The following is a 20,765-nucleotide window of genomic DNA, read 5'->3' on the forward strand; positions in this document are numbered from 1 at the left end:
GGAAGGACTGGGAGGAGCGAGGGAAGGACTGGGAGGAGCGAGGGAAGGACTGGGAGGAGCGAGGGAAGGACTGGGAGGAGCGAGGGAAGGATTGGGAGGAGCGAGGGAGGACAGGGAGGAGCGAGGGAAGGATTGGGAGGAGCGAGGGAAGGACTGGGAGGAGCGAGGGAAGGACTGGGAGGAGCGAGGGAAGGACTGGGAGGAGCGAGGGAAGGATTGGGAGGAGCGAGGGAGGACAGGGAGGAGCGAGGGAAGGATTGGGAGGAGCGAGGGAAGGACTGGGAGGAGCGAGGGAAGGACTGGGAGGAGCGAGGGAAGGATTGGGAGGAGCGAGGGAAGGATTGGGAGGAGCGAGGGAAGGATTGGGAGGAGCGAGGGAAGGATTGGGAGGAGCGAGTGCCTCACCGGAGATACAGCTGGCTGTGTGGTGAGAGAGAGAGAGCTCCGCGTGTTGTACGATTCATGGCGATGTGGTGGCGAATCGCGGCGCCTTCCCTCCTGCGACATTCCTTCGGTGTCTCGGTGCGGATTTTCTCCTCGTCCGTGAGGAGGTGAGCCGGAGTCGCCATGGGAAACCCGGCTCCTCCCGCCGTTCGGTTTCGCGCCCGTTCGTGCGAGATTTCCTCAGCGACTCGGCTGATGAAATCGTCGCTCTCCCGGAATCAGCGGCGCATGGCGCGTCCGTCGCGACGTCACCACACTGACCGAGTTCACTCAGAAAATGTCAAGAAATGTACAAATATATCGGTAGATGAAAGTTGTCGGTACAGCGTGTACATGTCCTTTTGTGGTCATTTTAAAAATAATAAAACAACTCAGGTGTGAGACGACCGGTTGTTTCATTGAGCTTTAATCGACGTAAGTTCAGTTCTGTCTCAAAATTCTGGAAAAACCTGATGGACGTCAGTTTGGGGTCCACGAGCCTCGGTGCAGATCATGAAGGTCTAGTTGTTCACCGTTCGAGCGTCTGCTCCGAGTCTGCGAGGTCGGTGGTTCGAATTGGAATCCCGTGGATGAGAGAACAAACAAACGACCACAGGTTGGTAACAATAGCGCAGCCTTTGATGGACCTCGTCGTCCCCTCGTGCCAGTCTCGGTATGGACTGAAATCTCTTGCAGTCGTCAAGCTTTTGGGTTTGAATCCTGACCCAGGTGAAAACTGCCATCCTGGTGTCTTGTAACCAGGATGAGACATCAATATGTGTCCTGTCCCTCCGATGGATGCTGTGCTGGACGTCCTCTCTACCAGCTTCAGGTTAGTGGAGTTTCACCACGAATACATAGCCTGGTGTTGGCTCGGTGGTTAGGGTGGTTAGGGTGGCGGCTTGGGATCCTCGGGTCCTGAGTTCAAGCCCCGTCGGCCGTTGAATTAATACACCAAGGGGTTGACTCAGCCTGTCATCTTTCCGAGGTCGGCGAAATGAGTACCAGTTCCAGTGTGTGTACTGGTAGAGGGGCACTGCATCAGCGACACAGAGGGGGCACTTCAAGAAATGATAGCTACCCTGGCAGCTAAGCTGCCATACGACCACCACCACCCACCAAGAATACGTGAGGTATCCTCAGCACTCTGAACGGATTACAAATTCCTGCTCTAACCTGCAGGGGGAACTGCATCGGTGGTACAGTCACTCTCCCAAAATGATGCAAGTAAGCCACAGTCTGCATACGAAATGAATGAAAGAATAAAGACCTCAGGAGCCCCGAGGAAGCCATCCTAGTTTGGAGGTGACGCGGCGGCTTGCACATGCCCCATGATGCCAGCCAGGGTCATGCCGTATTCAGGGTCGGAAAAGCCTTTTTGTGGTTTATTTATCTCACCCGACTGCACCAGCACCTCCTCACCGGTGCTCAGCAGGGCAGAGACAATGTTTTCCTGTGGGAGAGGACGCTTGTTGCCGACAAGTCGTGCAGCATTTGCTGTTATGGGACTCAATCTGTGCCTTGCTGCCCCACAAAGTTAGTGGGTTCAAGTGGGTGTCGGTGTCAGTGAGCGAACATTTGTGAAAGCCTCCCTACCCACTCTCTACTAATTGTGTGATTTATTAGCTCCGTCACCGAAGGTGAAGGAGGTTGTGTTTTCACCCATTTCTGTTTGTCTGCAGGATATCTCAAAAGAGTTGTGGATGGATTCGGATGAAACTTGGTGGACACGTTGGGTGTGTGACTCGGAAGAACTGATTCAATTTTGGTGAAGATCCGAATCCAGATCCAGATCCGGATCTGATAATTTTTTGAAGTGATTCTTCATCATTGAGAGATAGGGCTAAACTAGTATATAGCACGATATCTCTAAAAGTTATCGATGGATTCGGAGGAAACCTGGTGGACAGGTTAGGTGTGTGACGAGGAAGAATTGATTCGATTTTGGTGAAGATCTGAATCCGGATCCAACTACGAGAATTTCTTTAGTGAATTTCAAATCCGCACTCATATGGTGAGAGTTTTTCTTGCTCCATTAGAGTGTGCCATCCTGTTGTTATGCGTCTTGAAAGTGGTGTTTAAGTAACCGTTTTGTTATTCCGTGTGTTGCGCAGACACCAAGCGGTGGTGATATCAGGTGTGAAGCTTGCCCGGGATGTACGCCGGGAAGTGCGACACGATGTGGAGAAGTGGGTTTCTGCTGGAAACAGGCGTCCTCACTTGAGCGTAGTTTTGGTTGGAGATAACCCAGCCAGCCATGCCTATGTCCGTAACAAGACGAGAGCTGCTGCCAATGTTGGTGCGGACGCCTAAAAAAATTCCTTTAAAAATGTTTTTAAAAGATTGGCACGTTTGGTGTTGCTGGGATGCGAGGATTGAAACCATTTTGTTGCGTTGATTTGTCCATAGTCTCGTCGTGTCCTTGTAATTTATGTTGAAGTCTATTAACCTCACAAAACCCATGAGTTCCTCGATGAGCCTGAAATGATCATTGAACAAAAACAGTTGTCATTGTGTCATTTAAAAAATCTTGTATTTGATTTGTTTGTTTGTTGTACCAGGAATATCCAGTGAGACGGTGTTGAGGCCAGCTTCTACATCGCAGCGAGAGCTGTTGGACCTCATTGGCAGTCTCAATTGTGACGCCCATGTTGATGGCGTCTTGGTCCAGTTACCACTGCCAGGTGAAATCATTTAGACATCTATGTTTGATTAGCACTCTAACCTTTGTCTGGTTAGCGTGTGTATTTGACCTTTATGTCTGGTTTGCGGATTAGCGGATCACATTGTTTAATTGATTTGTAAGATTGTCTGAGCAGTGTATAGGCAGATATATTGTTTGGGTATACTGTACTGCTTTTGCCTCTTTCTTCCAGAGCTTTCAGGTGGTAGTGATGCAGTCATGTGGTGAATATTAAGTTATCAAAATATTGGGAAATCTTTATTATTTTTATGTGTATGTGGTTCAACAAATAGCACGCATTAATTGGTGTTGGATTATTGTGTTGCGTCAAAAGGTCAAATACCAATAAATGCAATTACAGGCACATTTTAAATTAAACTTTGTATATATGCATGAAATATGTAACGATTTTTTGGATTTTAACCCCGGTTCATGCCTCGGGGTGGGGACGTATGATCGCAGGGGTCAAAACGGGGAAAATTACTTTATTTAAACTCGAAATTTGATTTGGGGTAATTTCTTGTCGAACTTTTTGCTATCTGTCGACTTTGTTTAAGGTGAGAAGCGTGAGAATTTGCGATGACGTGCCATCAACTTCGCTGTAGTTGTAATTATTTCCTTGTCCCGCTTCCCTACTCCCCATTAAGCCTGGTGTTGGCGTAAAGGTTAAGGTGGCTGGCTTAAGATCTTTGGGTCTTGAGTTTGAGTCCCTGTCACACCAGTAAATAACACTAGGTGGGTTGACTCAGCCTGTCATCCTTCCGAGGTCCGCAAAATTAGTACCAGCTTACTGGAAACTGGCCACTGCATCAGCGGCACAGCAACGCTCCCAGCAATGATGCAACCAGCAGCCATCCAAAATACAAATAATAATATAATATTACTGCATACAAAATATACAAAATAATATATTTTGTATAACTTGCCATTTAATTATACAAAAAATACAAACTGCACACAAAACAATAATAATAATAACTTGCCATTTATTTTATTTTTTTTCCTTTCTAATGCATTGCATGGAAAAGCCTTCTTTGGGCATGAACCGGGGATCATATCTGATCACTGCTCAGTTTCCTAAGACCTGACGGCTGTTGTCACGGGATGCCACACATGCGATAATCTTAATAGTCACCCGGAATAAATAACAAGGACAAATGTGTCCAAGAGCCGCGTCCTAAAGGTTTTGTCTTCACCAGAAGAAGAATAAGAAGAAGAAAAAAAAACAATCAAACAAAAAAAACAACAACAACTTCCGATATTTCGTCACGTGCCTTGATGCAGCCAATAGCGAGACCCGTCATGGCCGATCGTTGTTCATGACGAGAAAATAGTGTTTTTACAAAATGATAATACATTAAATGGAATAATCTTTAAATAGTAACGTGAACTTTTTGAAACTTTCAAGCAAATGTCCGAATATATTTAAAAGTTCATGATAGACGCTCTCAAAAGGCACCGTCAATGCGAGGATGTGTACAGGTGTTCAGTATTTAAGGAGATCCGGATCCTGTATATAAAAGAGCCGAGTCCTAAAGGCTTTGTAAGAAGAAGAAGACGAAGACGAAGACGAAGACGACGACGACGACGACGCAATGCGAGACGTGGCTAAAAAAGAGCAAATGCCACTTATTGTATTCACTTGAGCCACTGATCTTCAGCCTGATTAATTAGGTCAAATTTTTTTTCACAGTTTACTAAACTAGTGCGTGTCCGTACGTGCAAAAAAAAAAGAAGCTTTCAAACCGCGTGCCAGAAACAACAACCACACAGGCCGTTCCTTCGCTCTCGCGTGCCCGTACGTGCAGCGTCGGTGAAAGAAACGGGTGTCAACGTCAATGGAAAAAGGCGGGTGTCGAGCCTCCGTTGGGCTTACGGCTATCTCATGTACATGGATGTGTCTGACGCAAAGAGAAAAAGGAGATTTCCGTAAGAGAGGGGATCTATTCTTTACCCTTCTCAACGCATCACATTTAGAATCCCACCAGACATGGGGATAGGTCGATCCTGGACATGCATTTAAGGGAAATAACTATCTGAGGACCTGGATGTTTGTATGCATTTGTCGGATCGGATTCTTAAATCCGTAACAATATATATATATATATATATATATATATATATATATATATATATATATATATACATATATATATATATATATATATATATACATATATGTAATGTATGTATTTCTACCCAAGACCACATGGATGAACGGGCAATTTGCAATGCTGTGCATCCGGAGAAGGACGTTGACGGTTTCCACGTAAGCAATGTTGGACGGCTCTGTTTGGATCAACCGTCCATACTTCCTGCCACACCCTGGGCTGTTTGGGAAATCCTGCAGCGCACAGGTTAGTGTTTTTTGTTTTTTTCTATCTGCGGTGATTTCCAAAACTTTGAATCGGCAATTAATGGTAGTTTTTTTTTCAAAAAAAATTTAAAAAGTCAGTTTTTCATCCTTCTCAGGACAATGCAAGTTGAAGTGTTTGCCAACCAATCACAGGAGTTAATGCATTGTAGTTTTGATTGGCGATATAATTTTTATATTTATACAATAGAAACAGCCTTGCACGCTTCCTCTACCCCTGCCATTCATGTCAATGTGATACACGTTTGTATTCTCTTGACCTATTAGGTATCGAAACGTTTGGGCGAAATGTTGTGGTCGCCGGCCGATCCAAGAATGTGGGCTTGCCCATAGCAATGCTCCTGCATTCGGATGGAAAGCATGAACGCCCAGGAGGTATGTACAATCTTCAATCGAGGAAACTGCAAACGTTACCATGAGGATTAAACATGAGATGTACCTCATATTATCCAGAGGATTGATTATCCTCGTTAGATAATGGGGCAGGCAGATATATCTCAGACATCCAGGAAATTGGTTAGATAGTTAACAGGAACGTAAATATACTCAAAACTACCTAAAAAATTGGACCACGCGTCCTGAAGCTCATCTGGATCAGGAACAAGGGTCACTAAAGCCCCCCGCAAACCCCCTTAGACCCTGATATTTTTTATTTATGCCGAGAACAAGCTTTGGTACATCACAGTTGATGAAGGTTGTGCTGAAGTTTCATCAAAATTGTGTGTGTAGTTTCAGAGAAGAGAGCAAACACCTACTTGGAGGCAGGGGGGGGTCAAACCCCTCCCCCCATTGACCCCCTTCATGGGTGCAGGTTTTGATGCGGTCAATACACCTTCGTTTGGCATCAGATATGAAGCTTGTGGCCAAGTTTCATCAAAATTGTGTGTTTGGTTCAAGCAATAATGGCTGAAGTGTTTACAGACTGACTGACTGACTGACTGAGTCACTCACCTACGGACATTGCTTGATCGCATAAGCTCACCGGACTGGTCCAGGTGAGCTAAAAATTGGCTGGTAAGATACCATGTGGGAAAATATACCTTAAACTATCCAGGAAATCAGTGAGATAAAGGGTGGGCAGATTACCCAAGACTATCCAGGAAATTTGTTAGTGAGATAGCAGGCAGGTGTATTTTACAAGACCAAATCGGAAATTGGTTCATGAGATAATGGGAAGGCAGATTTCCCAAGACTACCTGGAAGAAAAGAAGGTGAGTGAGATATCAGGCAGTCATACTGGTCAAGACTCAGCATCATCAATGATGTACCGTGCCCTCTGCAGAGCGTTGGTTCTGGTGAAGAAGTTACTACACGACAATCCTGGTCGGGTCACCACTCCGACTTAGGGAGTCAGGGTGGGAATTTGTAATTTATTAAGGGTGTCAGCGAAGAATCGCCAACTCTTCGTGAAGGACACCATGGGATCTTTAATGTTCACCTACTAATGTCGGTAGACGGGTCACCCGGTTTGACGTCCATCCGAGGGACGACACACACACACACACACATTGGCGAACCCTGCCTGTGAAACACCGGGATGACAGTTTACAGCTGGGCCAAGATTCAAACCCAGTGTAGACAGCTTCGAGGTGAGTGTGCGTTCCTCTCGGCCATCCTGCCAGCCCACAATGCCTTTAGATCCTGTTTAATGGAAGAAGCATGATTATTAATGGCATTTGAATTTGTTTTCCTTCTAACAGGGATTGTTATGATCTCCATTTTTAATGTGAGTATTAACTTAACTGTATGTTCAACTATTCAGCCTCTTGCAAAATAGTAAAAAAACAAAACAAAATAAAATACTGTTACATGGAAAGGGTGTGGGGGGGGGGGGGAGGGGGATCCAGAGTTAGAATGTGTTAAGAATAGCTTGATCCACAGCTTTGTCCAGGTGGTCGAGTAGATTAGATTTACACTTGTAACAGGGACTCGTCAGAGGTAAGTTGTTTGTAGTATGTGTGCTGAGGGGCAGTGTCTGTCCATCATGGAGAAGTATGGGATAAGTTGTGTTGTTTAGACCTCCTGCATAGGCAAAGACAGGTGGAGGACCTGTGGGCACATAGACACCATAAAAGCATACCATGCTAATGTGGAATGAAACAACATGAGCTGTTTGGCTAAGGACTGTAGGCCAGGATGGTGTAGTGAACTGTGGAGCCTTGGAGAGGGACAGGACAGCCTGAAAGCTGACACCGCCCACGAGCAGTGGGCGGCCAATGAGGGGCATCTGCCATGCATGAAGGCAGGCTGAAGGTAACAAAAGCCGCGTACGCTCTTGGGTTTCTTCCAGACCAAGAGATTCTGAGAGATGGCATCTGTCTCTTTCTGCTTCATCGGTCTTGTATGGACCATTGAGAGACCATGGAGGTCATCTCCTCCTCACCACAATACCCCTCTCGTCTTCGGCCATGTGTCGCACCAGCCTGCACGGTGCCATTGTGGTACAACCTGAGACCAGCTCGTGCCAAATTAATTCCTCGCCTGTTTTGTTCCCCTTTGTTCTGAAGCAAGTCCCAAGTCCCAGTGCAATAGCTTGCAGTTTAGTTCTTTCATTTGTACTGTATATGGGGATATATAGTATCTCATCGTGTATAGATATATAGTACTATATATGGGGATATATAATGTTTGTGTGTTCCCTTCTTCCCTATTAGTTTTATCTTTTGACTGCTCAGTCTGTTCAGTTTATTTATTAATCAGCATCTTGTTTTCCTCTTCCCCATATTCTTTAATAAACTACTTAATTATAAGAAACGTGTTCCTGCCTTCGCGTGCGCTCGCTCACAGCCGCTAAATTCGGTGTTTGTATTTGGTTGGGAAGGAAAATCCTTGGAGAGGGGGGGGGGAGGGGGGAAGAATACCATCTAATGAACGCAGTGTAAATTTGGAGATCACTTGGTCATACGTGAGGGTCAATCCCTCGGTCCTCGGTGCGACGGTTGATGCGAGTCGACCCGTCGATGCAACAATACTATTCCATATCCTTTCATGCTCGGTCTTCGGTGTCGCATAATGTTCTTCCCTCGTATCTGAATTTATTTCAAACCTTCTCATTTAATGTTTCACTAAATGTATTGTTTCATGAAATTACATATTTCATGAAAAGAAAAGAAAATTTCATGGATTGATTCTGTACTGTACTGAAATGGGAGATGCTTAGCAGGCAGACACGAGCGGAAGGACAGTCGAGCCGGGCTGTGTTGTACAAGTGCGAGCGCGGGCGTACTCTGCCCGGCGGCTCCCCTTTATTCCGTATTCGGCACACTCACGAGCCGGGCGACTCCAGTATTACCACGACGCCTCAGACGGCGCGCACACCCTATATCCCTTGCAGATACGATAACCACCACGACCACTCCTCCCATCATCACGCCCATCATGCATCATCATCATGCCCCTCCCCGTAGGCCCGCAGACTACACCACACTCCTCCCTCCTAAAAGTATGATTATTAAATGATCACCATTCTAAGAAGCATTATAAGGACTTCGGTATAATAATCATGAAAATAAAATGAAAAATAGCGAAGTATAATAGCACACCACATCATATAATGTGTCGATGCGAGCGAGTGGAGCAGCAAAGGCCAGGTTCCAAAGACGGAGGTGCACAAAGCACCCACCACACTCTGCCCGCGTTACCGATATGAAGCAGCAAATTGAGAAGCACAGCAGCACTACGCAGCAAAAACGCCCCCAGGCGGCCCATGCTGACATGGCCCTCGCCGAGGTCGTGACGACCTTTCGAGCCAACCTCCCCCGGCACCATCAAACGCCTCCGGCCCACTCCCTCCAGGCAGACCCGACGTAGATAAACATTCCGAGGCCGGAAGCCCGCTGTCTGGAAGCCGTGGCGCCAGCCTTAGACCTTGGCCGGGGGCACTGAACAGCGCCGCTGGCTGTATGCATTTAATGCTCCAAAACAATTCACGCACCACAATCAGTTGAGACGCCAACGCCCGTCCAAACGGCCTTGAGCGAACACAGAGAGCTGCGCTCGCAACCAGAGGTGGGGGTAACGCCGACCAGGGCACCAATCTTGGTCCTGAGTCGACCTCCGAGACCCACACGGCAGCTAGACGGGAGCAACTCCACTTAAACCACACTGCAATCATAGGCTCGTTATAAATCACTACGAACATTATTCGAAGTATTGCAAACTCATTTTTCCGTACAGCGCGCTTTTTTGATAAAATCCCAGCACATGATAAAGCAACTACCTGCGGCCCGGGACAATGGAAAGCCAACCCAACCTTTTTATTCGCCACCACCGCTCCTGAAGCCCCCACATCACATTGATCATAATACAACTCCCATTTACTGATCTCCGCCAAATCCACTTTCACACGAGAACTGCTGGCATTTATTTCAACAACGTTAAACTGCATCACTAGAGCAAGGAAAAACATATATGCCCTGAACAACAACCCACAACCCACATCACGAGTCCGTTTCTTGGTTGTCGACTTGATGTTGCGACTCGTGACTCCCTTTAACGCCACGGGCTCCCCGCCACCTGTTGAAGCTGCCTGAACAACACCGACGCGCATTGCCTCACGAACACTGCCGAAGCGCGGGAACTCATCGCGAGCGAAGCGCGGGAACTCATCGCGAGAGCTGATATGGCTCTCGCCGCTTTCGACCCGCACATCACCGCCACAGGCAGCAACGAACGATCGCTCCCGCTGCATCGACGCGGCCCCCGCCGCCAGAGCCTCGCCCTTGGTACTCGACGAAGGTCTCGAAGAGAGCACTGGCACATCTGCAGGTACGAACCGGAGATCCAGTCCGAGGTGCGCCAGCCCGTTCCGACCCAACAGGGTCCGGCTCGCCGGCATCGTCATGCCTCGGTTGCAGGTCGATCTCCAGGTCACTGGGGTCCTGCTGCGGTGCCCCTTCGCTCCCGGTGCGACCGTGCTGCGGTGCCCCTTCGCTCCCGGTGCGACCGCGCTGCGGTGCGCGTCCTCGTCCCGCACCGCTAGGCGCGCGAGCACCCTGCGGCACCTGTGCCATCGCACGGACTCCTGGCTGCGCGACCTGCGGCACTTGTGCGGTCACCGCGTGGACCTCGGGATTAGCCGCCATGCTCCAGCTGGAGCTACTCATTACGTCCTGGCCAGCAATGGCGCGGACATCCGTGAGTGTCTGCTCGACAGATGAAGCAGTCGCGACCGCCGAGTCGAATGTGATGTCGGTCAACCGTAGGATGGCTGCTCGCAGACCAGAAATAAAACGATCTCTGAGCCGTGCCGGACGCTCCTCTGTCGTGAATTTGCACGGCACAGCCGAATGTGATGCGCGGCCAGCACGAGTGGACTCAATTCGACACCCGATCCGTGCCTCGCTCACTTCCACCTCCCCTGCCACTGATCTTGTCATCTCCGGATCAATTGGAAGCAGGTTTCGACCCGGGATGGAAGGATCGCTTCGCACACCGCCATCTAAGAGCGTAACAATGGGCGATGACCCTCGGCCCACACACCGTAGACGACCTCGAGAGCTCAGACCGCCGTCCGAGTGATTGCATTGCCACGCTCGCCCACGACCCGCGCCGCAGACCGTGCGCATGGCCGTGCGTGCCTGGCCCATCGCGATGACCCCCAGACCATCTGCCGTGCCCCGACCATCGAGACCTCGGACATTCTCCAGAGCTTGCGCGACGTCCCACGCCGCGTTCGAGCCGAAACGAGTGTCCTCGACAAAACGAACAGTGAGCGCGGCCGTTGCCCACTCGACGTGGCCGAAGTCGATTCCGACGAAGGCGGGCACGCGTACGTTTGCCGTGCACCAACCCTCTGCCATGCTGGCAAGACCTTTGGCTCCGTAGCTTGGAACCGCACGGGTCATTTGCCGCCCTTACACACGCCGATCCGAAGATCCTCGTTCGCCAACTGTACTATACTGAAATGGGAGATGCTTAGCAGGCAGACACGAGCGGAAGGACAGTCGAGCCGGGCTGTGTTGTACAAGTGCGAGCGCGGGCGTACTCTGCCCGGCGGCTCCCCTTTATTCCGTATTCGGCACACTCACGAGCCGGGCGACTCCAGTATTACCACGACGCCTCAGACGGCGCGCACACCCTATATCCCTTGCAGATACGATAACCACCACGACCACTCCTCCCATCATCACGCCCATCATGCATCATCATCATGCCCCTCCCCGTAGGCCCGCAGACTACACCACAGATTCAGCCAAGCAGTTCATTTATGGTTCTCATTAATATGTAAAATTTGCAAAATCTTAATCACAAGTCATCTCGAAGATTATTCGTTTTCACGCGTGTCAAATGATCATAATTTTTCTTTGAAGTCAACAATTTAGTAATTGTCAACTCCGACAAATTCTTGAGTCGTGGTAAACAAAACGAAATAATTATCCAACAAAGTAATTGCGTTTTCTAAGTGTCCGTTGCATCGGATCTTATTTGCTCTCTAACTCTTGAGGTTTTGAAGTTGATTGCAGTTGTGAAAAATCATTAACAACTCGCCTGTTTTTGTTCTGCAGGTGATGCCACAGTCACTATTACACACAGGTACACACCAAAGGTACAGATGAAAGCTTTCACATGCTCTGCTGATATCATCATCGTTGCTGCGGGTGAGGGACTCTAGTAGATCCTTTTTTTTACCTCCGGCATCTGCGATGGACGGAGGTTGTGTTTTCTCCCCTGTCTGTCTGTTTGTTTGTATGTGTGCAGGATATCTCAAAAAGTTGTGGACGGATTCGGATTAAATTTGGTGGACAGGTTGGATGTTTGACATGGATGAAATGATTCGATTTTGGTGAAGATCCAAATGCAGAAACGAGAATTTGTTTTTCTTTTCTTCAAGTGATTCTTCGTAATTGAGAGATATGGCCAAAATCTGTATATAGCAAGATATTTCAAAAAGTTTTGGACGGGTTTTGACAAAACTTGGTGGACCAGTTAGTAGTTGACAAGAACAAGTGGATTTAATTTTGGTTCCGGTCCGGATGCAGATCCGGCCTTTCAGTGGGATACAAAACGCAAACTGTTCAGCCTGGCAGAGGTATGTGCTCTACCGAGTGCCGTTCTAGTTTTAATGTGTATTCCTATTATCACTTTTACCATTTCTTCAGATACGAGCTGCCTTCTGAGAGCCCATTCAACAACTGCTCTTGGTACTCGATCATATGCTTTCTCCAGGTTCACAAAAACATGCTCCGGTTTCCTTGTCTTTGCCAAATCCTTATCTTGGCATTGCCTCAAAATAAAAATCGCTTCTGTTGTTTATCTTCCTGGCATAAAACCAAACTGGGTGTAGTTTAGTTTTTATCACTTTCAACATTACATGTTTTTTTTTTCACTTTTTTGGAGGCACATCAAGTTCTAAAATCAGGCATGCACTTTTAAGGTCTTAATCCAAGCGATGTTCCAAGGAAGACGCTTTGCAAATGTCATAACACGATGAGAGAAGTGTACAAATTTATTTGGTTTTTCGTTATGTGGGACATACGTTGTAAAACAGGTAAAAGATGAGTTTAAATCTTGTTTTTCTCTAGCAGTTCATGTTCTTCGCTCCTTTCATACCATTTGCTACCTTCCATCTTCATGTTTATGTCAATGCCTTTCCAAGTGCCAAACAGCAACAATGTGACTCCTTTTATTGCCCCCCTTACTTGCTGCTTGTGTTTTACTCCTCCTGAACCATTCCTTCACATCCCTTGCACGATGAGAAGTTAAGTTGACTCGAAATGAGGAAAAGTGCTTTAACTTGGGGTTTCGGACACACGTGAGTTCGTACACAGCAGGCTTAAGTCGTCCTTTGCTGAAGACTGCTTTCATAGGATCTCCTTGCAAGTACAAATGGTCCACTTTGGCAGTTACTTGAAGTCCTACTGTCTACAGGGGTGGATCCGGGGAGGGGGGCACACCTAGCAAGCACCCCCAAACCCTTTCCCTCCCGGCAGGTGCGCTCAGCCATCGAAGGTGGAAGAAGACTGTTTTCACCCCTGTCTGTCTGTTTGTCTGTTTGTGTGCAGGATCTCTCAAAAAGATGTGCATGGATTTGGATGAAATTTGGAGGGGAGCTTGGATGTGTGACAAGGACTAACTGATTAGATTTTGGTGATGATCCAGATTCGTATCCAGCTTCTGGAATTTTCGAAGTGATTCTTCACCATTGAGAGATTCGGCCAAAAACGATGTATAGCATGATATCTCAAAAAGATGCAAACGGATTCAGACGAAAATTGGTGGACATGTTAGGTGTGTGATTAGGAAGAATTGATTCAATTTTGGTGAAGATCCGAATCCTTAAAGGCTGAATGCCTAAACTCGGTGTTTGCAGCTAAATCTTGTGTGCAAAACCCATCACTTTCTCTACCCACCTCGCCCAGTCACACCCAACTGTCCCTGGACTCTGTGTCCTTTTCTCCTGACAAGGTGGAGAGCTTGCTGTCAAACCTCGACTCACATTCTGCAACCGGTCCAGACGGCATCAGCCCACGTGTCCTAAAAACCTGCTCTTCTGCTCTTGCTCACCCTCTCTCTGTTCTATTCACCCTCTTATTTGCTCAAGGTCATCTGCCATCTGCTTGGAAATCAGCAAAAATTACTGCCCTGCATAAAAAGGTGCAAAAACAGATCTCTGCAACTACAGACCAATCAGCCTTCTGCCAATCATCAGTGAGGTTATGGAATCCATCATCGCTTCAGACATTAAATCTTTCTTCTCCAATGGCCTGATTTCCCATCATCAATTTGGTTTCAGACCAGGTCACTCTACCCTGGATATGCTGCTTCTGCTTTCCCATCAATGGATGGAGGACCTCAATGCCAGACATGAAATCCGAGCCGTATCCCTGGACATATCACGTGCTTTTGACATGATCTGGCACCCTGTCCTGCTCACCAAACTCTCTTCCTATGGTATCCAAGGTCATCTCCACTCATGGCTCGCAGACTTCCTCTCCTGTCGCAGTCAACGTGTGGCCCTAAATGGAGTTCTTTCATCCCCTCTTCCTGTCCAGGCTGGAGTTCCTCAAGGTAGCATTCTGGGCCCTGTTCTTTTTCTGGTTTTCATCAATGATCTCTCTGAATCTCTGGAAAATCCTCTTCATCTCTTTGCTGATGACTCCCACCTCTGCCGTACCATCTGCCATCCCTCAGACCGGCAAGCAGCAGCTTCTTCGCTCACTGCAGATCTGGATAAAATCACAAACTGGTCCAACATGTGGAACATGCCTTTCAATCCGGACAAATCTCACACTCTCACTATGTCTCTCAGAAAGGACCATTCAGAAACCCCCTCATCCACTTTCTCAACAATCCTCTGGAAGAAGTCCTTTCTTTCAAGCTTCTGGGTCTCACTATCTGCCATGACCTTTCCTGGGAAAGCCACATTTCAAACCTCGTCTCCAAAGCCAGGCCGACTGGGAATCCTCCGTCATGCAAAGTCCTTCCTCGGCCCACCTGAGCCCCTGACCACTTACAAAGCTTTCGTCTGCAACCTGATGGAGTACTGCTCTCCCCTCTGGGCTGGTGCTCCTGCCTCCCACCTTTCTCGGCTGCACGCTGTGGAAACCAAGGCATTTCGGATCATTGGCATCTCCCGCGATGAGGCTGAGTCTTTGGGCCTCTCACTCTCTCACTGCAGGCTGGTCGGTGGTCTTTCTGTCTTCTTCCGTCTCCTCTCCAGCATCGCCCCACTGCTCTCTCTGCGATTTGTCCCCACCACATTTCCGCAGGGGCGCTCAAGGTCCGCCAACAACCCCCTTCTGGTAAAACTACGAAAATCACGAATCACTGCTCACCTTCACTCTTTCATTCCTCTTTTTCCCCGCCTTTGGAATAAACTCCCTCACTCTATTCATTCCCATTCTTCCCTCCAGGCCTTCAAAACAGCTGTTCACCACCACCTCTTATCATCCCCCATCCAAATCCTCGATCTTTTCTACCCCCGATAATCCGCCCAAGCCCACCTCCTTCAAATTCCCTGCTTTCCTTCCTGAAAGTCCATGTAATGTCCATCTTCTATTCTCCATGTTCCCCGTCCCATCCCTCTCCCTTCCACACATCTCCTAATGTCTCTGTTCCCCACTGTTTTGTCCTTCCCACTCCCTCCTCTCTTGTCTCATGTCCCCCATGATGTGCATTGTGTGTTTGCTCTCACACAGCCTCGACAAGGTATACAAAAAAAAAATCCGGATCGGAATCCGATAACTTTTTCAGTGATTCTTCACCATTGAGAGATAGGGCTTAACCGATATTTAGCACAATATCTCAAAAGTTGTGTTCACATTCGGATGAAACTCAGTGGACAGGTTGGGTGTGTGGTAAGGACAAATTGATTCGATTTTGGTGAAGATCCAAACCTGGATCTGGATATGAGAATTATTTAATTTATAAAGTGATTCTTCACCATTTAGAAATGGGGCAAAAAACGATTTCGCACTGCATTGCATGATATTTCAAAAATGTATTGGACCTGATATGTTCTCGCGGATCATGCATTACCATGGCGGAGGTGTGCGCTCAACCAAGTGCCCTTCTAGTTTCATATGTATTAAGGTGTGCGATCACCCGGCCTAACATGGAACTTATTTGTACCATTCAGTTGTTCCCATAGTGGATACTTGATGAATAATGATTTACCGGAATCATTTCTCTTCAGAGGTTCATCTTTTCTCCTCACCATTCATGAACCAAAAGTGGAATGATATCCAAAATATCAGATAATTCAGAGTCCCTATCATTCTGTTTGAAATCGGCACCGAGTCTGTGTTTTAAAGACTCAAGAACATGCTTATTGATCGTGGGAAAATCCCCAGGATATTCAATAGGCATTGAATGTGTTGGAGAAGAAGCTTCGTTATGAGTGATTCACATCGCCGAGATGATGAAGGAAAATGTTCAGCTGATGGCAAAACCGGAATTCTAATCAAGGTCACTTCCATGTCAAACTTTGTTCGATACATCAGAGACATTGATTTGTTTTGATCACTCTGGCATTTGTTTTATTATATATGCAATATCTGCTTTTCATTCAATTCGATTTTTATGATGAGCCAATAATTAAAATAAATGTTGAGTTTTGAGCAAAAGTTTTTCATTAGAGTACTTATTTTCAAGTGTATTAGAGCTTCGTTGTCGATATCTAGAATAGTCTTTAGAATATATGACAAAACGAAACATCCACAAAAAAATGTTCTCCTCGCTCTGCTCAGCAAAATTATATTTTTCAGTGCAATGTAAATTTTTGCACCCCGCTAACCTAAAATCATGGATCCACGACTGATCTATAGGATAAGAGAGATATTTGTCTGTCTGTGTGTCGCAAATTTTCTCACAGATGGCCAAATTAATATTCGTCAAACTTTCTGAGGTTAATCCATGAGTGTCGGGGAGTGGTTCCGGCCAAATACTGTATACGAGGTGTGTTCAAAAAGTATCCAACCTTAGTTTTTCGTGCGTAAACAAATGAAGCTAGGGAGGCGTGGTTTGGTGCACGTATGTAGGCGATCCTAATCCGTATACGTCAATATTTTCCCACCTGCAGAAGCTGTCAGTCGCCGACAGACCGCCGATGAGTGAGGAAGTGTAAGTGAGCGCCGTCGGATTTTCGTTTTTGACAAAATGACGGATCACTGTGATCTCATCGCCAGTGATCACTGTGTTGAAGAAGTTGGGATCGCTGTTCACAGTCTCCAGCATGTCCTGGGCGATCTCCAAACGGAGTTGCTTCTGCTTGATCGTTAGCAGCTTTGGCACGAACTTCGCTGAGATTCTCCTTCAGCCCAAATCCTCAGTCACAATGGAATGAATGGATCCAATGCTGACACCCGCCTCGTCTGCAAGTTCTCTGATCGTGATTCGACGATCCTGCATCAGCAGGGTCCTCACTTGGTCAATGACGATCTCATTTCGGGATGTTGAGGGCCTACCAGAACGTGCTTCACTTTCCACTGAGGTGCGACCATCTTTGAAGCGGTTGTACCACTCTTTTATCTGTGTGGTGCCCATTGCTTCGTTCCCGAAGGCCTGTTGAATCTTGCGGATCGTTTCCACTTGGGAATCGCCAAGCTTTACACAAAATTTGATGCAGTAGCGTTGTTCAAGTTTTTCCGTCATTTTGTCAAAAACGACAATCCGACGGTGCTCACTTACACTTCCTCATTCATCGGCGGTCTGTCGGCGACTGACAGCTTATGCAGGCGGGAAAATATTCACGCATACGAATTAGGATCGCCTACATACGTGCACCAAACCACGCGTCCCTAGCTTCATTTGTTTACGCACGAAAAATTAAGGTTGGATACTTTTTGAACACACCTCGTATATACATATATTTTTTTTTTTTTGAAAAGAATTTTTTTTTTTTTTTTTGTTTTTAAATCGCTCTACAGTGCCTGAGCATTTGGAGCTGTGTGAAAGGTAATATTAAATGATCCCAGACTCCATTCCTTGGTGGGTGTAGGGAAATGTTTTAGCCCCACCCCCCCCCCCTTCAAAATAGAAAAGAAAAAAATTAGATACCTTCAAAACGTCATCGGGATGAGAACAGCACCCTTCTAGTATTCAATAAGGGTGTGTGTGTGTGTGTGTGTGTGTGTGTGTGTGTGTGTGTGTGTGTGTGTGTGTGTGTGTGTGTGTGTGTGTGTGTGTATGTGTGTGTACACGTCTGTACGTCTATAAATCATAGAAAGAAAAAAAAACAGGCCTGGGCTGATCTTCACCAAACTGTGATGGTGGTACTCAGGGTCAGGCCATGAGCATAAGAAAACACCTTTAAAAACCACGAAAGCAGGAGGGGGTGAGATGACTTATGATTTTCACCTGCACATATGCCACAGTGTAAGTGGTTTACTGACCCCTACTGCAGACGGGAGATTGTTATCCCCACTATCCACGGCACAAAAAAAATATATATATATATATATATATATATATATATATGTATATATATTCCCCTCCCCCACGCTGTTTCCAAAAAGATCTGGTACTTCTAGTAGATATAAATGTGACTCAAACCTTGGATCGTATGTGGACATGTCTTTCGCCCTCTGTGTCTAGATTCAGAATTTGGAGCAGGTTTTGTGTCGGAAAGTTGTGTTGAGCAGTTTTCTTGAAAGTTATGCATGATATGCCTTCCATCTTTTTGTGTGGTGTATGTGTAGGTATTCCTGGACTCATTACAGATGATATGGTTCAACCTGGTGCTACCGTAATCGACGTTGGAATTACTCGTATCACAGATGCTGTCAGTGGGCAGGACAAGCTGATCGGAGATGTGGATTTTGAAGGTGCCTTTTAATTTCCTACATTATGTGTTTGCACTCCACACACTTAACCCACAATTGATCCCGCATGGCCATTTAATATTATTTTAGAGTACACGTCCTACAAGCAGAGGTGAAATTCGTATTGTTGTTCAAGCCTGTTACAAAAAGAGTCTTCATGTTACCATTGGTTTAATTCATTGGCAGCAATCCCCATGAAACATTATCCTTCAGGATGATTGACAAGTCATGGCAATTCTATAAGGCACCTTTGCTGGGAAGGAATAACTTTGTCTTTTATTTTTTTATTTTGTCATCTGCAACCAAATAAACCAAAAAAATGAAGAGAGAGAGACAGAGACAGAGACAGAGACAGAGTCAGAGACAGAGAGAGAGACAGAGACAGACAGACAGACAGACACACTTTTGACTTTTATGGCCTTTTATTAAAAAAAGTATAAAGGATAAAAATTCAATACAACAAAGCAAAGGATTATATACAAGAGTGGAAAAAAAGAAGAGAAGAAACCAATTCAATTTTCAAGTAATCGATAAAGCATTGATAACAGTTTATACACAAGGAACACCCCCAAATAAATACATTAGAGAGAGGAGAAGGAGATGATAAGAAGAGAGAAAGCAACACAGGCTCCACACGTACCGCCAGAGACTGAGCAACAGCCCCTTGCGTTTGCACGTGCGTGGGGAGAGAGAGAGAGAGAGAGAGAGAGAGAGAGAGAGAGAGAGAGAGAGAGAGAGAGAGAGAGAGAGAGAGAGAGGCAGAGAGAGAGAGAGAGAGAGAGAGGCAGAGAGAGAGAGAGGCAGAGAGAGGCAGAGAGAGAGAGGCAGAGAGAGGCAGAGAGAGAGAGAGAGGCAGAGAGAGAGAGAGAGGCAGAGAGAGAGAGAGAGAGAGAGAGAGAGAGAGAGAGAGAGAGAGAGAGAGAGAGAGAGAGAGAGAGAGAGAGAGAGAGAGAGAGAGAGAGAGAGAGAGAGAGAGAGAGAGAGAGAGACACACACAGACACTTCTCCCCTTCTCCCCTTTGTTACGAGAAAATTCAAGTTTCACATGCTGAAGTATGTTAGTACAAGCATCAAAATAAATAACCAGGAAAGGAAGGGGTAACAAAGAGGTAATATTAAATTTATAAATTGATTCTTGGAGCACCACCAACCATGCTACATAAGGATTGTTTCACACACCACCGGTTTCTAAATAAAGCAGGATCTTGAGTTTCAAACTCAAAAAGAGCACGCGACGTAACCAATGCTTTAAAAATAGTTGAGATGTCAACAGCTAAAACATCAGTGTTCTACAATTTTCGCTTCCTCGATAAATAAATGGCAAGTTTTGCTTCAGAACACAAAAAGTTTGCTGAAAGACATTCATTTTTACATTGATACAAGACGTTAAAACCAAATATAAAAACACAATGTGTAAAAGACAAACCGAGCCCCCGGATCACACGTGACATGATTCCAAAAAGCGAGGCCAACCTTGAACATTCAATGAAAATGTGAAAAATGGTCTCCGGGGTGTCGCAAAAGGGGCACAATTCCGAGTTTTCAGGACATATATATGGTGGGACAGGACGTTGCAAGGCAGGATGCTGTGCGCCAGCCGCCACTGCAGATCGCCTGAGCGCTTGACCATAGGTTCTCTGTACATCACCTGCCATTTTATTGTAGTGGAACGGTTAGCTTGAAGCAGCGCTCGCCAATGAGCTTGTGGCTCTGCAGGTTTGTCAGGAAAAAGGGTGAGAACACATAGATTGTACACTGAGGATTTCTCCATCTGGTTAAAGGGCATAAAACTTTGAAATAAAATTAACAGATTTGGGAAAGGACATTGGGAAAGATGGAGGGCATCTTCAATGTCTGGGTCCCATTTTAACCCGGTTTGCTTAAAGGTCCGTAGGATCACAGAGAAAATTCTGCCAATAACTCTGATGGACCTCACGCTGGTGGCCACGGCAATGTCAGCAGCTGGCTTCCATCTATGTACAAGGGGGTTCCTGAGGTGTTCAACTCTGGTAACGCCGACATC

The 20,765-nt window shown here is 46.5% G+C and overlaps 1 protein-coding gene across 1 annotated transcript in view; it reads left to right on the forward strand.

Moving 5' to 3' along the window:
* The first annotated feature begins 358 nt into the window (after positions 1-358).
* The window catches only part of LOC147027023 (bifunctional methylenetetrahydrofolate dehydrogenase/cyclohydrolase, mitochondrial-like), a 33,266-nt gene continuing 12,859 nt past the window's right edge, over positions 359-20,765 (forward strand). Inside the window, exons 1-7 of the mRNA XM_085883073.1 lie at positions 359-551; positions 2,538-2,722; positions 2,985-3,107; positions 5,311-5,463; positions 5,748-5,855; positions 11,987-12,079; positions 18,620-18,745. Coding sequence (XP_085739199.1) covers positions 463-551; positions 2,538-2,722; positions 2,985-3,107; positions 5,311-5,463; positions 5,748-5,855; positions 11,987-12,079; positions 18,620-18,745 — 877 coding nt within the window. The 5' untranslated portion in view covers positions 359-462. The remainder of the gene's footprint in view (positions 552-2,537; positions 2,723-2,984; positions 3,108-5,310; positions 5,464-5,747; positions 5,856-11,986; positions 12,080-18,619; positions 18,746-20,765) is intronic.

The sequence above is a fragment of the Eptatretus burgeri genome, chromosome 5 (genome assembly GCF_056783735.1).
Source record: "Eptatretus burgeri isolate ZD-2024b chromosome 5, Ebu_testis_v1, whole genome shotgun sequence".
Lineage (NCBI taxonomy): Eukaryota > Metazoa > Chordata > Myxini > Myxiniformes > Myxinidae > Eptatretus > Eptatretus burgeri.